General features: G+C 33.6%; 1 protein-coding gene across 9 annotated transcripts in view; it reads left to right on the top strand.

Moving 5' to 3' along the window:
- Positions 1 to 16,247, top strand: part of CROT (carnitine O-octanoyltransferase) — a 52,048-nt gene that overhangs the window by 13,022 nt on the left and 22,779 nt on the right. For all 9 annotated transcript variants that reach the window (XM_081283713.1, XM_081283709.1, XM_081283714.1 and 6 more), the window contains exons 6-11: positions 3,868 to 3,976; positions 10,951 to 11,044; positions 11,282 to 11,407; positions 12,871 to 12,972; positions 15,602 to 15,685; positions 15,763 to 15,870. In XM_081283713.1, the coding sequence (XP_081139839.1) occupies positions 3,868 to 3,976; positions 10,951 to 11,044; positions 11,282 to 11,407; positions 12,871 to 12,972; positions 15,602 to 15,685; positions 15,763 to 15,870 (623 nt within the window). The remainder of the gene's footprint in view (positions 1 to 3,867; positions 3,977 to 10,950; positions 11,045 to 11,281; positions 11,408 to 12,870; positions 12,973 to 15,601; positions 15,686 to 15,762; positions 15,871 to 16,247) is intronic.

The following is a 16,247-nucleotide window of genomic DNA, read 5'->3' as shown; positions in this document are numbered from 1 at the left end:
GAATAAACTTGGTGTGTTCTAAGGGTATTAAGGATAGAGCAGAGCAGGTAAGAGAGGGACAGTTCATATAGTACTTTATAAACCAAGATAAGGTTTTGACTTTTATTTGAAATGTAAATACAAACTTTTTTTTCTTTTGGTGAAACTGGGGATTTAAATCAATAGCATCTGTTACTGAGCTTCCCTTTTTATTTTAGTTTGAGACAGAGTTTCACTAAGTTTCCCAGGCTGGCTTCAAACTTGTGATCCTTCTTCCTCAGCCTCCCACTCTGCTATGTGCCACAGTACGTAGTTATTAATAGATTTTGAGAAAGAGAGTGATATCAGATTTATGTTCCTAAAAGATTATTCTACTTGCTATTTGAAGAATAGAATTTTAGGAGACAAGTACAGTAGCAGAGACACCAGTTAGAAAGTTGTTATAGTAGTTCATTTGAGCCATAATAAGGACATGTACTAGGTAGTTGCAAGAAGGTAGTGAAAAGTTATCCACTTCTGGATATGTTTTGGATTTGGGACTAACAGAATTAGCTAAAGATTGGTGATAAGTATAAGTGAAAAATAGAAATCAGAGATGACTTTAAGATATTTTGCTTATAGCCAGGTATGGTGACATGTGCTTGTCTTTCTAGTTACTAAGGAAACTGAGGTGGGAAGATTGCATGAGCCTAGGATTTCAAGGCTAGTCTAGGCGACTTGGCAGGATCCTCTCTTATTAGCACCCCTCTCTAACCAGCTGAGCTAACTGGGCCATGACAAGGTACCCTCAATAAAAAAAAAAAAAAAAAAAAAAAAAGCTTTGAATAACTACTGAGGTGAATGTTCAGATAGACTCATCAAATTTGTAGGTTTGTATATTCATAAGGTGGTAAAAATTGAAAGGACAAGTTTTAGGGAGGAAAATCAAGAGGTCCCTTAGACTATGTTGAATATAAGATGGCTTTTAAACATGTAAGTGGAAATGTAAATCGGCAGTTGGAAGTACAGTTTGGAGTTCTGAGAATTCAGGACTGCAGATATGGATTTAGGAGCCATCATTAGCAGGCCTAGAATTTTTTTCTAAAATCATAAAAGTAGTTAAGATTACTTTTGAAACATACAGAAAGATGATCAAGGGAACCACTATTAATCTTTATCACAATCCAATATAATATTTGCTTGTCAGAGGAGCCAGCAAAGGAGACCAAGGCAGGGAGGAAAAAAATAAAGACATTGGTCTACTAGAAGTCAAGAGGAGGAAGTGTTTTATCTAATGCTCCTGAAAGGTCAAATGAGGTGAAAATGTGACCATTGATCTATCAAGATGATGTGGCCAGAGGCCATCCTTGACAAGAGCAGTTTTAGTGGAAGTTGGGGAAGGAAGCCCATCTGGAAGAGATGAAAATGAATTAATGAAGTGGTGACAACATTTGGAAGTACTGCTTGCAAAAGCAAGTTTTGGTGTGCGGTAGGAGATTTAAAAAAAAAAGTTGAAAAGATGGGTGTTATTATGTTATGGAAATGATATAGAGCCTCTAGGAGAAATACAACCCTGCTGGAATAAGATGCGTTTCAGACTTGTTACCCTCAGACTTATATGATAATCAGTTTGTTTCATTTCAAGCCACTAAGTTAGTAGTAATTTGTTATAGCAGCCATAAAAAACTTATTCAAATATTTGCTCATTTTCTATTCCCTCGCACATTTATATACTTTATCTTCCATAAAAAAAAAAAAATTGATGAACTGTTCTGACTCCCGAGGACATCTCTTCTATTTGTGTTCTGAATTCCACTTTTGCTTAGTCATTATCCTCTCTCTCTGCTGCATCATTAGTTTTTTCTTTATTGGATCATTTCAATCTGAATGTCTTTCATCTTAAAAGAAAAATAATTCGTCTCTTGTTTCCTTCAAGTGTTAAACCCCCATCAAAACCAACATCCCCTCTTACCTAGAGTTTTTATCTGGACCACTTCAGTTATCTCATAACTGATCTGGCTGTATCATCTCTTTTCCCCTATTATCTGTTATTCTTCATGTGGCAGCTGAAGTAACCTTTTTAGAGTACTAGTTAGTATTAGTTAGATCCCATTATTACTGTCCTGATAATCGGCTGATAATTGCACTGACCTTGTTTTCCTTTAAGCAAATCCCCTTGCTTTTGTCCTAATACCTTTACACTTGCTGTTTCTTCTGTCAGGTTCTCTCTTCCTGCAATTTCCAGGCTCACATTCTTTCTTCACTCAATGCTCTGTTTAAATATTTCTTCTTAGGTTCATTCTGAAGTTCCACCCTTCTGTTCCAGCTCCATTTCCAACCATTTATTGGATCATTTGACATCAATTTTATTTTATTTTTTCTTTTCCAGCCCTAAATTTTGGAAAGGATATGATCAGTAGTTGCCAGCAATAAAAGTGGTGCTAATGTAAAAGGATCTTTAGGTTTTTTGAAGGGCCAGAGAAGAAGTGATTTGGGACATGCCATGAGGAACAAGGAAAATACGTACTTCATCTTCCAGGTCTTGAGGAAGTAGGATCTAAGGGGAAAAATAGTAGTTCTTTTCAGGAGATGGTCCTTCCTTAGAATGAATAGATTTAACAAGTGATGTGTGTAATGCACTTAATACCAACCAGTAATTTTCCTTCCAGTGGCAGTATATATCAGTCTTCTCTTTCTTCTTTTTCCTTTCTTAGAAGAAGGGATGGGGCAGGGATCATATAGGAAGACCCTTAGTAAAGGAGGTAATACTTTACAAATGGGGATAACTCAGGGTAGTCTGAAGTTTACAGTAGATAAAACAATTCTTGGGGAGCTAAGGTATACCACAGGAATCTTAGAATCAATTATCAGTGACTTAGGTTATCAGAGCCTTAAGTAAAACTACAGATTAGGCAAAATTCTTTCCCCTTGCCGCTCGGGCATCTAATGCCCTTTTCTACTGAAAACCATTTTATTTATTTTTATTTATTTATTTTTTGGTATTGGGGATTGAACCCAGGGGAGCTTTACCACAGAGATACATCTGAAGCCTCTTTTATTTTGAGACACTAAGTTGCTTAAGGCCTCACTACTTTGCTGAGGCTGGCCTTGAACTTGTGCTCCTTCTGCCTCAGCCTCCCGTGTGATTGGGATTACAGGTATGTACCACTGCACCTGGAACTGAAAACTATTTTACTGGGGAATCATTGCTAGACATCATTGCCACTAAATTATTTGATTAGCAATTAACATTAAAATAATTTTAAAGAGACACATGTCTCTGTTTCCTTTCTTACCCTTACATTCCTGTCCCTGAACAAAATTAGAAAGCCCTATAATAGTTTGGGGTTTATGTGATTCTCAGAATGTACAAATATTTGAAACTTTCATGGATTTCTAGATGTCACATGGACAAGTTTCAAGAGTATATATTTATATCATAATAACTGAAATTCTATGAACTTACAGAGTTTTTTGAAATTAAATTATTTTTTTGCCTGATATGTTAAAAAACAAAAATTGTACATATCAATGGACTACCATGCAATATATCAATAAATGTATATTTTGTATAATCAGATTAAATATATTTGTCTCCTGTAACATCTATCTTTTTTTATGAAAAAGCATTCAAAATCCCTTTGACTTTTGCAATACAGAGTACTCAATCATTATCTATAGTAGTTACCTACTGTGCAATGAATAGCACACCAGGATTTACCATTATCTGACTGTAATTTAGTACTCATTGATGAACCTCCCCCTTCCCCTGCAAGTTGTTTTTGTTCATGTGATGTATTTGACAAATATATAAGTGAATGATTATTTTCTTCTATTGGATATAAGCAGCTTTACTACTGTTTAACTTTGGGAGATTTGAGTCTTGTGTTTTCTGTTTCTTTTTTCCAGAAAGTGAAGGGCATTCCCCAAGTCACATTGCAGTGTTGTGTCGGGGCCGAATTTTTGTCTTTGATGTAACACATGAAGGATGTTTGATCACCCCACCAGAGCTTCTCAGGTTTTCACATGACTGTCTTGAATCTCATTAGATCTTAAGCTGTTATTTAGGTTAAAAAAAAAATGTTGAAACTTGTCTTTCTATGAGGTGAAAGAAAGCTGAAAAGTAAGAATTTTATGTGTGTATATATTTTTTAAAAAATCTGTTCTTTGTTTTTAATTTTTTAATTTTACTAGATGTACATGAATATGTTCCACTTGAGAAAAAAGAAAACATTGCAGATATTACCAATCCTGTTCCTTGCCCCCAAATTACACTAGTTTTTGCCCCCAAATAATACTAGTTTTTGTGTTCTGTCCTTCCAGATCTGTTGCAATAAATTTACATGCACATATCATTTTAAAAAAGAGAACATATATGTTTTATATATAGTATATATTTTTGTATATATATATATATATATATATATATATATATATATATATATATATATATATACACATACACATAATTCATATATAGTATGCATATATTTTTGGAATAAATTATAGAAAAATTTAAAATATAGAATTATATAATTAAGACCCCACACACGCCCATCCCTTAACTTCAGTGTTACTTACTCCTAGCTTTAACAGTTATAAAGTCATTTAACGTTGTTTCAACTATCTGTGTTCTTCCCTTCACTCCCATGTGGATTATTTTTAAGGAAATATCAGATATAATATCCTTTAATTATAAATCTTTTAGTATATATTTCTAAAATATAAAGATTCTTGAATTGTTCACATCTAGTACCATTATCAAACCTGATGTTGTCTTGTAATAAGTTAACAATAATTCTTTAATATTATTAATATTTAATAAGCTATTCAAATCTCCTAGATTATTTTATAACTATTGAGTCATATCTATCTATATATAATTTGAATTATTTTTTTACTAAATAATTAAGCTTACTAGATAAATAAGCTTGCAAAAGCACACACAAATGCATAGCTGAATTCTCAGGTAACTGCCACCCAGGTCAAAACAGAACATTTCCAGTGCTCCAGAAGCTCACTCTCATACGTCTTCCTAATCTCTGTGCTTACCCTCCTTCCTAAGTTGAATCATTTAGATTATTTACTACTGTAAAAATCCTTGTACAAGTCTTTGGTGGATGTGTGCATGCATTTCTGGAAAGCCCAGGAGAGGATTCGCTGAGTCCTAGATTATATGCACATTCAACATCAATAGATAATGACAGTTTTTAAAATTAGTTGTACTAATTTCCACTAGTGCATGAGTGTCATAGGAGTTCTTCATACATTCTTGATAAGATTGTTCTTTGTTTTATGTATTTCAATACACAGAAGAGGAGAATATACTTAAAATTTCTTTTTTATCCTATTAAAGGCATCATTTTAAAAAATTTTTAAGTTTTTTTTAGTAGAATGTAGAATGATATACATACATGAAGTATAATTTATTCTAATTAGGATCGCATTCTTATAGTTGTACATGATGTGGAGTTATACTGGTCATGCTTCATATATGAACATTGGAAAGTAATGTCAGATTCATTCTACTTCTTTCCTACTACCATCCCTCCTCTCTTCCCTTCATTCCCCATTTTAATCCAACGTACTTCTCCTCTTTCCTCCTCCCCACTTATTGTGTGTTAGTTAGCATGTGCATATCAGAGAGAACATTTGGCCTTTGATTTTGGGGGGTTGGCTTATTTCATTTAGCATGATAGTCTCCAGTTCCATTTATTTACTGGCCATAATTTCATTTATCTTCATGGCTGAGTAATATTCCATTGTGTGGGTGTATGTGTAGGTGTGTATCACATTTTCTTTATCCATCTGTTCAAGGGCATCTAGTTTGGTTCTATAGCTTTGCTATTATGAATTGAGTTGCTTAAAAGCATCATTTTGATAAACAGTTATTAATTTAAATGTAGTCTGATTTGTTAGTCTTTTACCATATTGATTATATTTTTTGTATTATTTTTAAAAAGTGTTCCCTAACCCAATACCGAGAAGACATTTCCTTATATTCTAGAATTTTGTTTTGCCTTTCACATATACAGTTTGCCTAAATTGATTTTGTGTGTGGTACAAGGTAGGAGTAGTTATACATTTAAAAAGGTGTTATTTTAGGTATTTTTCTTCAGTTTACTTCTTTTAGTTACTAATAAGGCAGTGGTATTTTTGTAGTGGTATAGGTACATCTACCTTATTCTCTTAACAGTTACATAGAATTCTGTCACATTGATAAACTAAAAGTATATTTGATCATTTCTCTATTAGTGCTTATGGAAGTTGTTTCCAGCTATTGCTGTAACAAATAATAATCATTTTCAAATGTGTCTTTGGAGAAAATATCTTATGGGTTGATATAGAAGTGAAATTTTTGGGTCATACACTTAAAGTTTTTAATTTAAGTCCAATTATTATCCAAAGCAGCATTATTTTCCCTGCTGGTTTTATATGAAGATAACCATTTTTTCACATTATTGCTGACATGGTATTATTAAATTTAAAGCATATCTGGTGAACTCACAAGTAAAAAATGGTTTTCATTGTTGGTTGAATTTTCATATCCCTTATTATTAGGGGGTTAAGCATTTTTATATGTCTTTATAGGCCATTTGTATTTTCTCTTCTGTGAGTTGTGTTTATCTGTTCTCCTATTGTCCTATTTTATTCTTATAGATTTGTAAAAGTCAATTATATAAACTGTATACTATTCCTTTATCGATTACATGTGTAACAAATATTTTCTTCTCATTAACTGAAAAAATCTTTTTTGGAAATTATATATTGTTAATTTTAATGTAGGCAAATTCTCTTTTTGGTCTTTTGCTTTTATGATCTAGATAACACTTGAAGGTGAATGTGATTGGTCCAAATTTGTCATGTAACTATTAGATCAGACTTATTAATTGGATTACATAGAGCTACTTTTGCAGAAATTGAATATATGTAATTCATGGGCTCATTTTAACCTGTGACCAATTTTGCTTGGATAACAGAATTCAGATCACTATTTAAAATTAGGAGAATTCATATAAAACTTTGGATTTCTGATTTCTCTTAAAAAAATAAAAATTCTAATAATACCAGCTGGCCCTGTGGCATGCATGGCAACTCTGGGCTGGACACTGGTAGTTTAGAGTTGCCATTTCAGATTACGTGTTTTAATTCAGCTTCCTACCATCCTAGCACTCCCTACACTGAGACCAAATGTTACCTCCCTTTATCATTTCACTTACACAGGTTTGTTTTTGTTGTGCTTGTTGCTTAATTTTAATAGAAGAGAAATATTCCTCTATTTCTATATCTCTAATGAAAGAGGAATAACAAGAACTTTGGCATTATCTTAGTGTTGGTACGTAGACCTTCTTTTCTCATATGTCTCTATTCTTCCTTTTACATTTCTCTCACTCTCAGTGGTATCAATATCTATCTGTTATCCAAGTCTGAGAACTCCCTAGTGAGTTTGACCCTCTTTATCGAGATATAATTCACACACCATACCATTTAAAGTGTAAGTCAGTATTTTTTAGTATTTTCATAGAATTGTGGTACCACAGTTAGTTTTAGAACATTTTTGTCACCCTCAGAAGTAATCCAGTACCTATAAGCTCTCCATTGCTTCCTAATCCTCCTCCATTATTTATTTTGCATATCTCCCAAAACATGCCTACCCCACCAACCCTAGACAATCACCAGTGTACTTTCTGTTCTAAGAATTTGCTTATTTTGGACATTTCACATAAATGGGATCTTACAACATGTGATAAATGGAATCTTTAACGTGGTGTTTTGTATTGCCTGTCTTCATTTAGTAAAATGCTTTCAAGGTTCATATATGTTTTAGCCTGTATTAGTATTTTATTTCTTTCTATGGCTGAATGATGTTTCATTTTATGTATATACCACATTTTATTTAGTCATTCATCAGTTGATGGGCATTTGGGTTTTTCTACTTTTTGGCTTTTGTGAGTAATGTGAGCAAACATTGTATACAAATTTTTATGTGGACATATGGTTTCATTTCTCGAGTGTATACCTGGGAGTTGAGTTGCTGGATTATATGAAAACTCTGTTTGAGAAACTAGCAGACTGTTTTCCAAAGTGGCTGTACTATTTTATGTTTTCATCAGCCGTATAGGGGGATTCTGATTTTTCTACATTCTCACCTACATTTATTGTCTGCCTTTGATTATAGAAATCTTAGTAGGGGTGGTGTAGGATTATATTGTGATTTATATTTGCATTTCCATAATGACAGTGATTTTAAACATTTTTTTCATGTGCTTTTTGGCCATTTATATATATGTTCTTTGGAGAAAGTTTTAACACAGATACTTTATCTATTTTTAATTGGTTTTTTAAAAATTATTGAGTTGTAATAGTTCTTTATATTCTAGATACTCACCCTTATCAGATGTATATACTCTGCAAATATTTTTCTCCCATTCTGGGTTTTTCACCTTGTTGGTGAACTCCTTGAAACACAGATGTTTTAATTTCTACAAAGTCCAATTTTGTCTATATTTTTTCTTTCATTGGATATAATTACATTGCCATATCTAAGGAACCATTTCCTAATCCAAGAACATGAAAATTTATACCTATTGTTTTCTTCTAAGATTTTTGTTTTTAAGTTGTGAAAAGAGGGGGAGATAACTGTTGCATATATCTTTAGTTTAAAATGTTGGTAAAAATTGAGGTAGACATATCCGGCCAGTATTTGAAACTTCTTTAACAGAGAAAATGGGCTAAATTTAGAGACCTGATTGTCTCTTATGTAAAGGTGATAGTTCAAGCTATTAAAGAAGTGGATGAAATTACATATGAAGGGAGACACAGGAAGGCTGGAAGGAGGACAGTAGTCAATGAAAAAAGACTGAGCGACTGGTCAATGAGGTAGGGGGACCACAGTAGAACAGTGCTATAAAAATCAATGCAGAAGGATAATTTAAAGATGCACTCTTGGGTGTGGAATATTTCATAATGAAGAAAATAAGACAGATAAGGCTGCTGGGGTTGTGTTAGTCAGCTTTTCATTGCTGTAACCAAAATACTTGATAAGAACAACTTGGAGGGGAAAGTTTATTTGGCTCATGATTGGACAATTCCTTTATGCTAGGCCTAAAGTGAGGCAGAACGTCATGGCAGAAGGGCAGCTCCATTCATGGCAGCCAGGAAGAGGAAAGAAAGACAGAAAGGGGCTGGAGGCAGATATAGTCCTTAAGGCCACCCCTCCAGTGACCTACTTTCTACAGCCATACCCCACCTGCCTATAGTTTCACCAGTTTCTAGTGAATCCATTCAAATTCAAATGGATTAATCCACTCATGAGGTCAGAGCCTTCATGATCCAGGCATTTCATCTCTAAACATTGTTGCATTGCCTAACTCATGAGCTTTTGGGGAGCATTCCAAATCTAAATCATAACAAGGTTTCTACTGGTGGAGTTATTTGTGACACAAAAGAAGTTTCAAGATAAACACCACACTTGCATATAGTTTAATGGTAGAGCAAATACCTAGCAGGCCTGGGTTTCATCTCTAGAGCCTCCTTCAAATGATAATTGCTGGAGGACAAAAGCAGATTACAGTGAACTAAAGAGAGAGAGAGGGAAATGATGAAGGCAGAAACCAGATTGTGAGGAGACAGCAAATACAGAAGATTTTAAAAAAGACATATGATTTTGTAGTGGAGAAATTTTATGTAAATCTTGGTGCTTCAAAATACCAAAAATTGAATGTGTAGTTGAAAAATGCATTCATAGATAGCCAAGTTAAAAGAAAAGAGGGGCAATCCTCGTTTTGAGATCAGTACCTCTTAGTGATAGAGATTAGGGCAGTTATAATGTGACCTTTTATTATCAAATCTAAAATGTCATTTTAGGTTTAATACATTTCTCCCTGATAAAGACCACCTTATAAAATGAATATGAAAATGAGCCTTTCAGGGAACAGGAAAAAGTTTTGTAGTCAAAATATTTTGATATGTTAAAGGAAGGGCAGCAACAAGTACCATATGGAGAAAAACAGTGAGATAGAGATTTATTACTTTAGTATTCAGGATTTGTGATAGTTACTATGCCCACCAGGCTTTATTTGTAACTAGAACAAAACCAGTGTGTGTGTGTGTGTGTGTGTGTGTGTGTGTGTGTGTGTGTGTGTGTGTTTTACTAGAGATTGAACTCAGGGCCTCCTAAATTCTAGGAATTGCTCTACCACTGAGCTATATAAGTAGGAAGAGAGTCAGGGCAATTTGACCCCATCATCAATGCAGATTGTTTGATGAAGAAATCCTCGTGTGCTTTAGAGGATACCATTAATGTACAAAAAGTGGGGAAATTTTGAGTAAGGAAATTATTTGTTCATCAGCAGTAAATACAGATATAATGAACAAACAGGAAATTAGGCAAATTAAGAATTAGTTTTTTTCCAATTTTGAGTGGTGCTTTTTGACCATTTATTAAGCTTACATTAACTGCTTTCTGAGGAATACTTGCAAACTTAAATTGAGGTAATTTTTTTAGCATGTGCCATGAGAAAGTAGGACTAAAACTAAAGTTTTATGAATTTTTGATGGATGAAAAATTTTCTCTTTATGAAAGAATCTGTTATTTACCTGTTATATGTTTAAAGATTGATGAAACTCATCAGATTGGAAGCATAGAATGCTATAGGGAGAAAAATTTTATCCTCAGTTAATAGAGTCTTTAAAATATAATGGTTAGAAGTAACAAATGGCACATGTGAAAACACTTAAAACTTACTACATGGGACTTTTCTGAGTAAAACACAACTATGAATTAGATCTACAGTAAGTCCTCTGGTTACACACACACACATACACAGACTTTAGTTAGTTAATATATGTACATGATATCTGTAAGACTGATTACCAGACTACAAGTTCTCCATTGTAAACATGGACTTACTTGAGTTCTAGAAGTGTTTGCATATTTTCAAAGTATAAATTATTCCTTTTTTGAATCTTGTTTTTTTAATCTTCCATAAGACAACTGACATACATCTACAACAAGTGCCATAGTGAACCTGAAGGACCTGGAGTACCAGCACTAACTTGCGAGGAGCGAACCCGATGGGCCAAGGTAATTACAGTTTTATTGTTGTTGTTTTGTAGGTAGAATCTCACTGTGCTGCCCAGGTTGTGACCTCAAACACATCCTGGGCTCAAATAGTCCTCCTGCTTCAGACTTCCAAGTAATTGAGAATATAGGAGTGCACCAACACACAGGAAGATTAATTTAACAAACTTTAACAAACTCTTCTTTCTGCATATATTGTATTAAATTGTAACATTTAATCATTCTTTCCTTGCCCTTTAGTCACGAGAATATCTGATTGGCCTTGATCCAGAGAACTTGACTTTGTTAGAAAAAATTCAGAGCAGTTTATTTGTGTATTCTTTAGATGATGACAGTCCACATGTCACACCAGAAGATTATCGTCAGGTAACTATCTTGTTCTGTTGTCTTTTCAAGTTTTCTTGGAAGACTCTTGAATATATTGAAAATTGGATGATTTTTTTTTCCTTTGTAGTGCTGGAGATGGGCTTTATGCATGCTAGGCAAGAGCTCTACTGCTGAGCAACATTTCCAGCCCTAGAAGATTGTTTTTTTCCTTTTTTGTATTTGGGCTCTTAGAATTTTTCTTAGATGAAATAGATGTGTACCAAATTGAAACTAATATAAAAATGGTGCTTCGTAAGTCTTTGCCACATTGTTTAGGTCTGTGTAGATTTATTATGTATCTTGTTTAAAGAAGTATGACTATTGCTTACACATCACATCTCAGTGTTTCCCAACCTTTTCATTGATTACATAAGCAAAATAATTGCATAGGACACTGGGATAAATTACTTTTTCTTCCCAAAGGTGACATAAGAACTTACCTGTAACCCACACCAGTGTGCCTTGACTGGTTGGGAAGGTCTGTCCTAAGAATTATATCACCCTTGTAAGTAATTTATCATATCATTTTGTTTTACTGAACACAGTGACTTCATTGAGTTTAAGGGTAAATAGGGCCTTTTTTGTTTGTTTGATTTTTCGTTATCCCTGAGGCAATGTTTTCATTTCTTGGGACATGAAAGGTAATACTTATATAAGTAGAAGTCTCATAATCTTTTGAAAACAAATTATTTCATAATGCAGTCATCAAAATTAAATGAAAGGGGAAAATAATCCAGGTTTTAAATCTTATAGCTAGTAAACAACTAGCTAACTATTCGTTAGCCACAATTTTTGGGGGGGTGGGATGGGGAGGAGAAGCACCAAAATATGTTTTAAGGAAAAATATGTTTTAATGCAGTATTGTTCAAACTTAGATCACAATCTGTACTTACAAATATGATTAGATTGCAGCTTACTATGAGTATATACATGGGTGTGCATGTATACATAAATGTAATAGTAATTTCACAAAGTAGTAATTACTATTACTATGATGTACTCTGCTATTTCTATTTATTATATTCTATTTATCTTTGTAAAGAATGTTGATTGTGATACACTAAATTGATTTCATGACTTATGGTGGGCCAAAATCTATAGTTTGAAAAACCAGTTTAGTGGGATATAAATTCTTAAAGTATTTTCTTCTTAACTCTTTAATGGCTGAATTTTAAGACCTCATACCATTGAAGTTACAGAAGAATTATGTTTTTAATGGTATATTCTGTAAACATCCATGAATAATATACTTGCATTCTCTTTTCTGGTAGGATTTTCTTAACTTGAGATTTTGAGAAATAATTGAAGTCAGGGCCAGAATTATTATATCATGACTATAACTTCTGATTTTATTTAGTTTGATCTGAAGAGGAAAAATGAGATGATATATGTGTATTTAATATGTAACTACTTACAAACCAATGTTTAAATCCTTTTAATTTGGAAAATTAAATTTATTTTAGATACTTTTGATTCTCCTTACTGGAAATCCAACCCTACGCTGGGGTGACAAATCCTATAACTTAATTTCATTTTCTAATGGAATATTTGGCTGTAATTGTGATGTAAGTATACTACTGAAGTCATTTGGCTGTAATTGTGATGTAAGTATACTACTGAAGTCTTTTTTTTTTTCTTTGAATCTTTTAGGTTAACTTAATAGTAATAGATCACAAACACTTAGGCTGTGCTGTACTGTAATATAAGTAAATACTCTTTTAAAAAGTTTTATCACATTATGGTGAACAATTTATATATGAACTCTTATAAGTTCAGTTATTTTCTTTTATAGTAGAATTAACATTTCAGTATTTTCTACGAAAAAATAAATTTGCATATGATTCTTTTTATATGTACCATTATCTGCTTGCTAAGAATCACAATCTGTTTTAAAAATGATACGGCATTCTGCATATTTTCTTTGCATAGAGAAATATATGTGGATATATTTCTAGATTTCAAGGTTTGCCTAGTAATTAAATTAAATATTTTCCTAAAATGTCACATGATCTTTGGAACAGTAGTTATTTATAATATGAATATTAAAGTGTCTGGCAGTTGTTACCATTTTTGACCTTTATTAAAAATAAACCCAACTTTTCTTATTTGTCTTCTGTCTCTTCCCAGAGTCTTTATAAGCTGTCTTGTAACTTTTGAATAAGCATTCAGGAGGTCTATAAAGCAAGAAAATTAAAAAAAGAAAAACCAAGGATTCGATAGTTTTATTAATTAATATTTATTCAGTTGTAGGTGATGGAAATCTAAATCTAACTGGCATTAGCTTCAGAATATATCTGTTGTTAGAGGAGTACACCTAAATATGGATAAGGCTGACTTCCTGGGTTCAGATGCTTTTATTAGCATTTCATTAGCAAATGTTCCTCATTTTTTGGCATTCTGTTTCCCTTCATTTTTAGGTCTAGTATTGGCAGGTTACAATTGTCATACCTTCAGTCTTCAATCTTCATAGCTTTCTTACCTTAGTGTTCCTCATGGAAATAGCCAGTTTCTTTTTTTCCAGCGGTTCCTCATGGAAATAGCAAGTTTCTTTTTTTCCAGTGGTTCCAGCAAAAGTACTGGAATAATTCTCATTGATTGTGATTGGCCTGTGAGGAAGATGGTTTTATCCCTGACAATCAAGTGCTTTCTTTAGAGTGGCCTAGGTCATATGTCTAACTTTGGGATCTAGTGAGTAGAATCAGTCTCAGCTCATTATGGGTGTGGTGGTTTCTTAAAGAACAATGAAGTAGCTGTTATCTTAGAAGTCGGTGTGCTGTTTAATAAGCAAGTGCTAAAACTAGAGCTCATTGGAGAGACAGTGCAAGATTGTCCTGAATCATTTTGAAGATTTATTTTCTTTACCCTTCTTTTGAATCCATTGTTGATAAACTATTTCTTATTAAATGCTTTGGTTTTCTTCTTTTCTGTTCCTTATTTGGTTCTCCTTGACCTTCTTCAGTCTAATTTATGTCCTCACTATTTCCTGCAAAGTATCCTATGTAAGGTGGTTAACTGCCTTCTGCCTTCTTCCCTCCATTTCTCTTGGATCTGTCTGCTACAAAGAGACTAATAATCCTTCAGTATTGCTGTTTCTTACTAGTTCCAGTAAAATAGTTAGAAATTGATGCTGTCATCTTAAATAAAACCATATATGTGATATGTGAAAATTCTTCATAAAACTGTAACGCACTGAGCAGTTGTAAGATGCGGATAGAAAATGGGTTTGTCAGTGACCTGCCAGTATTGTTATAAGTGCTTGCTGATGACAGATGAATTGCTTGTGCATCTTCTGCTGACCTCCCACAGAGCCTATCCTGATGTTGTGACTACTTCTTAGTTGGTAATAGTCAACTGTGCATATAGTTGTCCAGTGGGACATGATACAGAGTAACAGAGCCATAGTGTTAGGGAGACATTGAAGATAGCTAATTACTTCCTCTGAAACTGGGTCCATATCTCAAGCCCTTTCTTCTTTCCCTCGAAGGCTGGCATTATCACATGCAGTTCATGAATGATAAATGTTTATTGTGAAGGGAAAGTAGAAAGCACCATCTGATGTACTTGTCATTAATGGAATAAGGAGAAAATATGGGTGAAAGACGTTGTTCTCCGAAATAAATGATGAGAAAATTCACTAGCTGCAATTCTTTTCCCTAAATGTAGCCATCTTTCCCACATTTCTTCAACTTGAAAATTATTTTTGCCATATCTCAGCTTTCTTGTAGAATGGCTGAGATACTGGCTAGTATTCACCTAGCAGTCTTCTTTACCTAAAGAAGTTCATACCCATTCTAAATGCCCTGAGATAGTCTGCTATTCCAATCTGCTTTTCCACACTGTTCTTAACAATTCCAGAACATCTCAACATTGATATATTCCCCTGATTTCACTTCCACTAAAAATAGAAGTTAATTTTTCTGGATTGCATCATGTTTACTTTACACACACACACACTTATCTGTGACCCCAGATAAGTTTTTGTTTTTTGTTTTTGTTTTGTTTGTTTTTGTTTTTGTTTTTTGGAATACAGCCATTACTATTCTGTAGGACATCTTTATCTTTATTATTAGAAATTGAGGATAGAAACCTTTGACTTTATTGTCTGTTAAAAGTGGAGGAAAAGTGAAAAGAAAATATAGGGTAAAGCTTTAATTTGACATAAATCATTCAAAATCTTGTGTGTTTTCATTTCAGCATGCTCCTTTTGATGCAATGGTTATGGTGAATGTTGCCCATTATGTTGATGAGAGAATTTTAGAGACAGAAGGAAGATGGAAGGTATGTTAGAACAAATCTTCCTTATTTTCCCCTAATAATTTCATAGATAAGTATTTTTAACTCTTCCTCATTTTCAGGGGTCAGAAAAAGCACGGGATGTCCCACTTCCAGAGGAACTCATTTTTACTGTGGATGAGAAAATATTAAATGACATCAGCCAAGCCAAAGTCCAGTATTTCAAAGAGGTAGAGTTTTCTCTTAAGTAGTAATGCTTTCTCTTTTAACTACCATATATAAAAATTTGGCTACCATCCAAGCATGTCAGCATAAATTTTTTTTGTTTGTTTGTTATTGGGGATTGAACTCAGGGGCACTCAACCACTGAGCTACATCCCTAGCCCTATTTCGTGCATATTTCATTTCGAGACAGGGTCTCACTGAGTTGCTTAGCACCTCACCATTGCTGAGGGTGGCTTTGAACTCACGATCCTCCTGCATCAGCCTCCCGAGCCACTGGGATTACTGGCATGACCACTGCACCCAGAAGAATAAAACATTTTAAAATTATAGCTTTGACAGGCATAGTGGCAGATGTCTGTTATCACTGCTATGTGGGAGGTGG

Source organism: Spermophilus citellus (assembly GCF_964194105.1).
Source record: "Spermophilus citellus genome assembly, chromosome: 3".
Classification (NCBI taxonomy): domain Eukaryota; kingdom Metazoa; phylum Chordata; class Mammalia; order Rodentia; family Sciuridae; genus Spermophilus; species Spermophilus citellus.
The sequence above is the reverse complement of the archived record's forward strand: the minus strand, read 5'-3'. Positions and strand labels throughout refer to the sequence as shown.